At 40.2% G+C, this 6,000-nt stretch overlaps 1 protein-coding gene across 3 annotated transcripts in view; it reads right to left on the bottom strand.

The window, feature by feature from the left end:
• Nucleotides 1–4,405: 4,405 nt before the first annotated feature.
• The window catches only part of LOC147610945 (uncharacterized), a 50,215-nt gene continuing 48,620 nt past the window's right edge, over nt 4,406–6,000 (bottom strand). For all 3 annotated transcript variants that reach the window (XM_086785608.1, XM_086785609.1, XM_086785607.1), the window contains one exon: nt 4,406–4,836. In XM_086785608.1, the coding sequence (XP_086641734.1) occupies nt 4,714–4,836 (123 nt within the window). In that variant the 3' untranslated portion in view covers nt 4,406–4,713. The remainder of the gene's footprint in view (nt 4,837–6,000) is intronic.

The raw sequence follows: 6,000 nt of genomic DNA, 5'->3' as shown, positions 1-6,000 counted from the left end.
CTAAAGGGAAAAGTATAGTGGATCGGGATGGTTTTAAAGACTTTTTAGGGGCCTTTGTACAAAATCCGTGATTGGACCTAGACTCAAGAGAATGTAGTTCTTCACAATGTGGATTCTTTAGTAGCTAATGTTCTCAATGCAAAAGTGAATCTCGTTGCTAGTCACATGTAATTGGGTTCAAGTTTGTACTAGAGGTACTGGCTCTTTGATAAGCTCTTTGATAAGCATGATGTTATTTGGAATGTATTGCAAGATCCGGGGGGATCTGTGCATAAGGATGAGAGTTAAATCCCCTCATTTCTCTATCATGTACATAAGATGCTTCCAATAAAGTGTGTTGTCTATAATGTCCAGGGTATTTGCAATCCTCATAAAGGGAGATGTTTATGGGATTATGTACATATATAGTTTGTTTGCAAGAACACAATCACCATTAGTATGATGGCCAATTTGGCCATTTTGCTAGATATGACATTTTCTATGCCAAAAGAAAATAATTCTCAAGTGTTGCTTTTCTTTTGCAACATGAACTTGAATATAATGATTCTTTGGGCCGATGTATGATTGTGCAATATATTTTGTAGGGTGAACTTTGCATTGGAATATAATGATCCATTGGGCTGATGTACGATTGTGCAATATATTTTGAAGGGTGAAATTTTTTAGTTTGCAACTATATGCATCTCCATCTTCCCATGAGCGGCACAAGATTTGAAATTTCTTCAATTCCTATCCCTAGTTGACAAATGATTTTGTTTGTGGAGATTTCAAAAACTCTCACATTTGGCTTTTCTCATATGTTACATTTCGAGCATCAGGCTTGGGACAATTTCATTCTGCAAATATATACCTCTAATCTTTGGGTTTCTATTACGGCTCGAATTTCAGGATTCACTTATTGCCATAATTGTTCTCACTCAATATTAGGCTAGATTGGACAGATGGTATTTGTTACATACTCGACAGTATGAGTCCTTTTCATGCAAGCTTTGGGTTGATCATGCCTCGACACTCTCTGATAATTCACCACTATGGTTGGCTTTATATTTTCATATGCCCTTATGGGAACCTCCTCTACATCATCAAAGAGAGACTATTTCACATAAATAGCAGCTATCTTTCGCATGATGCCTTCAGAGCATTAGTACATTCTCCACTTTCTGCTCAGTTATTAGATGACGTTGACACTGCTTGGTTTCGTTTTGTTCAACGAATGTATATAGTCATTGCTGACTATGACAAGTACTATGTTGTTGATACGAGGCAAAGAGTTGAAATGGCTATGCTATAAATCTAATCGCTCATACATCTTTAAACTCTTACACAAGATCAACAAAATGTGGTATGTGAAGCCAAAGCGTGTGTCTCTGTGAATCAACAAAGAAAGACACAAAAATGGCAAATTCGATCGAGATGTAAGCAACTCCAAGATAAAGGTTTCTCATCCAAAATATTCTTTAAAAGCTTTCATGTTGATAGGAAGAGGCACAAAATAGTGCGTGTTAAGAAATTTGATGGCACATGGAAATCCACAAAAATGGAGCTTGCACTAAATGTGCCAACACATATTTCAAAATTCATCTCATGTGGATTTTGATCTCCTTGATGCTCAAAAAAAATTCTTAAATTGTGTGCATTCCATTGTTGACAATGAATCTGCTTTGAGGCATGATTTCCCATTCCCTAAAGAAGACTTGTCATATGCGTTATATGGTATGGGACGTTGGAAGTCACCTGGTTGGGATGGTCTAACAGATGAATTCTTTGTTATCTTTTGGAATGAGCTCAAACTTCCGATCTTGAACATGATTAAAGTTACATGGGAAACAAGATGTATGCCAAATTCCTAGTAGAAAGAAGACCTTGTGACTTTGGTACCTAAAAAAGCATTGGGACAATCCGTTGATGATTGGAGACCAATGAAGTTAATGCCAATTATCTATAAATTGGCAACTAAAATGCTTGCAAATCGTATTGGTGGTTGCTTTTCCGTGGTTTGTATCCACAACAATATGAGTTTGTCCCTAGAAGACAAATCATCGATAATATTGCTAATGTATATCTGGCGATGGAAGATGCCAAATATACTTCTCAGGGTTTTCTTGTTATGCAAGTGGATGTAGCAAAAGCTTTTGATACAATTCAATGGGATTACATATACAAATAGTATTGCCTAGTGTGTTTTTGGTCGTAATCTTTCATCGAAGTGGACATTGGAAAATATGTGAGTCAAGGATGCCCTCTTAGTGCATTGCTCTATGCGATTGCTACGCATCCACTTTTGATGTATATGGATCTCTTAACTGCACAAGGGAAATTACATGGTTTGTGATTACCCAATGGTTCACATTTTGTGGCCCAAGCCTATGCAGATGATTCTTTGTTCATGCCTAAAAATGGTCCAAATGATCTCAAGTGCATCATGAGAACTTTGGAATTATTTGGTAAAGCAATTGGACTTTATATCAACTTTTCTATGTCTAAAATGTTTCCGTTGACTTCTTGTGATTGGCATGCATTGCTATGGCTAGGGCAAATTATTCCACCTGACCACCTGGTTAGACATCTAGGATATCCACTGGCATAGCATATGTCTACAGAGGATGCTATTCTTTGGGTATTTAACAAATTGAAAGCCAAGCTAGCATATTGGAAGCTTTCTACATGGCCTTTACATGTGCGTCTCAAAATTGTTCGTCGTAAAACTGATATTGATTCTTTTATGTCTGATGCCCTAGAATCACTATGGAAAACCAAGCATCATTAAATATACTTGACCTACATTATCATCTCTTGGCAAGAAAGGCCACCATGATTCCCACTTTCTTTCAACGTTGACAGCCATGGGTCATAATACTTGCAGGCATGTGTGCTTCTATCAAGACTAGAGCTTATGGCAATTGACACATTTCTCACTGGAAAGCAATGCTTAGTAAATTTGAAGAAAAATCCTGAGATGCCCTTATGCATCTTCTCTTCTTCGTGATTGGAAATTAGCTGTGTCTTCTGTTCGCTCGCATGGAAGAGATGTGTTGACCGGGAATTCTTTTCGATTGGAAAATATACATTGGTCTTCGGTGTTACCTCGACCACTTGTAGTACAGGAACCACGAAAGGCATGCTTTTTGGCCTCTATTGGGGTTACCACTGTGGCGGATGTTGTCACGGATGATGGATTTGTGATGACTTTCCTACAAGCCTATTTGAAACACGACTCGGTTTGCATCACAGGCGAGTGTGGAAAACTATTACTATGTTGTTGTGGCCTTTTGAACCCATCCCACCCTTGGATGATCAGGACAAACTTCATGATTGGCAAATTGTTGGTCATACCAACTCTCTTCGATTGAATGCGCTTTCGGCAAGTAATGTGTACAAAGTGTTGCTTCCTTCACCCTAGATTCAACCTCATGCTAATGCTTTATGGGACTTGCATAAGACTACTAAATCGTAAAGACTTCGAATAATTTGGAGTTGTAAGCTACCTCTCAAACAACATCTATTCTTATGGAGATGCCTTGTGGAAATACTTCCAGCTTCTACTTTTCTGGCAAAACGACATATCTCCAATGATAGATGTTGTAGATGTGGGCGACATGCAAAGTCTGTTCCTCATCTTCTTTGGCATTGCATAAAGTCCAAAAATTTCTTGCAAGCACTGACTCACAACCTCTGAGGACATTTTCCATCATTCAAAGGAGGAAAACCCTTCTGGATTTTTGGTGTTTTGCCACCTTGCATGGCTGGATTTGACACTTTCATCATTTGGAAGAGATATTGGGCACTCTCAACTATTTGGAAAGCTAGCAACCATACTATGTTACGACAACCTTCTATGAATACTTATGCTTTCTTTCATGCCAATCTTCGCCAGTCACTACACACACGTCGACAATTGGAGGCTATTGACATCCCACAGTTTGAAGTCTTTTTCTATTGTTTTTAGATTTCTTCCTTGGATGACTTCTCTCTGAAGTCCATCCTTCCCATGTATATTTTTTCTTGGTAATAGATGAGTGGTTTTTTTTTAAAACCACAGTTTGAAGTCTTTTTCTATTGTTTTTAGATTTCTTCCTTGGACAACTTCTCTCTGAAGTACATCCTCCCCATGTATATTGTTTCTTGGTAATAGATGAGTGGTTTTTTTTAAAAAAAACGTGTGTGTGTGTGTGTGTGTGAGAGAGAGAGAGAGAGAGAGAGAGAGAGAGAGAGAGAGAGAATCTTCTGTGGTGAAAGTCTTATTTTGACATGGCCTTCCTCAATAGCCAACAAAACCCCTACAAGAAACCTACTGTAACGGAATGCATGGTGGCAAGGAATACCCCATAGAGTTCTCTTAAAGTAAGGAACATATTTCCTTATCTAGCTTGAAACAAAACCAACGAGATTTGAGAGATGCTCCAAAAGTTTAAACCACAAATCCATCTCCTTAAATTCATGATTTCTCAATAGATATAAGGGAAGCATAGTGTTTATATAGCCATTTTCACATGTCATAAAACGAGGACACAACACCAGCTATGCATACCCACCTCACAATCTTTTTAAATGAGTTCATATAAGAAATTCATCAGAACATTCGTATCAGGTGCTCCCAGGCTAATACTCAGAAGATTATGTATCAAACCACAAGTTTGTCTTGGAGAAAGCACTAGTCACAATGCTTATTGATGCGTCCCAAATTGCAAAAACCCTACGGTTTTCGGTCCGGCACTATTTTGTAATGACAAATCTGTGCTCTAGGTTGGTAATCCCAACTGGACAGGATGCTTTTTCATCATATTCCGCAAAATCTCCATCTGAAAGGTCTATGTCTGTAAACTTCGTCCCTGAAACCTGCAGAATAATCAGGAAGAAACTGAAGAACAGCAGCTGCTGCACAGATGCAATGCTTATAAGCTTTATAATACATCCGGCTGCTCTTTTAAAGCCAATCTAATGGCACCATGTTGAAATTACAATCTTGAACGTGCATTCTATTGGAGGTGCAACACCACTTGCATGCGCTGCAGGTGGGGTGTTTGGAGGGTCACAGCCTCGGGTCCCGCATAGAGACGAAAGGGAGCTATAAAGCCTACGATAGGCCTCTGGCACAAATCTTACACGCACTGGAACGTGATTTTTTGGAGGGTGATGGCTGAGTTATCCCATATTGAGGAGAGCACTGCATGGAGAGGGGCTAAAAGCTAAAATAGGCAGCTAGCATTATTACTCCCCCCGGTCCCTGAATTTTAGAGGAGAGAACTGGATGATGGGTGTAGGGACCGGACCCGCTAGGCACCGGGCCATGCAGGTACAACCGTCTCTTCATGACTGGCTGCTGAACTGTGCAGCATGTTGGCTTTCCAACATGCTATCAGAGCTAAGCACTCGATCTTGGGCGGCTCTCTTTGGCCCCTAGCATCATTCACTTCCTGATGCTTCCACAATTTTAGGGGAAGGGGGGGGGGGGAGGCAAGGGGGGGGCGGGATTGGCTGACAAGCATGTGGACCCTGTCAGTAGTGGTAGTCTCCCTGGTCTTCACTATGGGTGTCTCCTGGTGGTGGCTGGCTGCTGAACCCCACAGTGCACTGCTATGAGTTGGCTTTCCAACACATTGTAAGAAGATACAACGTGCAATGTACACAAAAGGACACTCGCAAGAAGTAGGATCTTTCACAGCACAACTTTAAAACTCAAAATTGCACAATAACATAGATAGAGAAGAATACTATATTATTGATGTGATGCAATAGATGGCAAAGCCCCACGCCCGTGTGTGCCTCATACAGAGCTTTGATGGCTATATGCTAGTATAAGCTAGGGAATAAACTCACTATGATGACTGATGAACTATGTAGAGAAGGGGCTCGCCGTGTATCTATATAGGCATGTATACACAGGGCAACCATGACATGACCACGTAGTCGTGGAGACTCAGCCCATAAAGATGAACTAGTTATTGCTACACAATGTCCCACCTCCCATAGCCATTCCCCTTATATCTTGGGCCCCATTCG

Source organism: Cibotium barometz, chromosome 48, assembly GCF_041138505.1.
Source record: "Cibotium barometz isolate CiBa-2024 chromosome 48, ASM4113850v1, whole genome shotgun sequence".
NCBI classification, from domain to species: domain Eukaryota; kingdom Viridiplantae; phylum Streptophyta; class Polypodiopsida; order Cyatheales; family Cibotiaceae; genus Cibotium; species Cibotium barometz.
The sequence above is the reverse complement of the archived record's forward strand: the minus strand, read 5'-3'. Positions and strand labels throughout refer to the sequence as shown.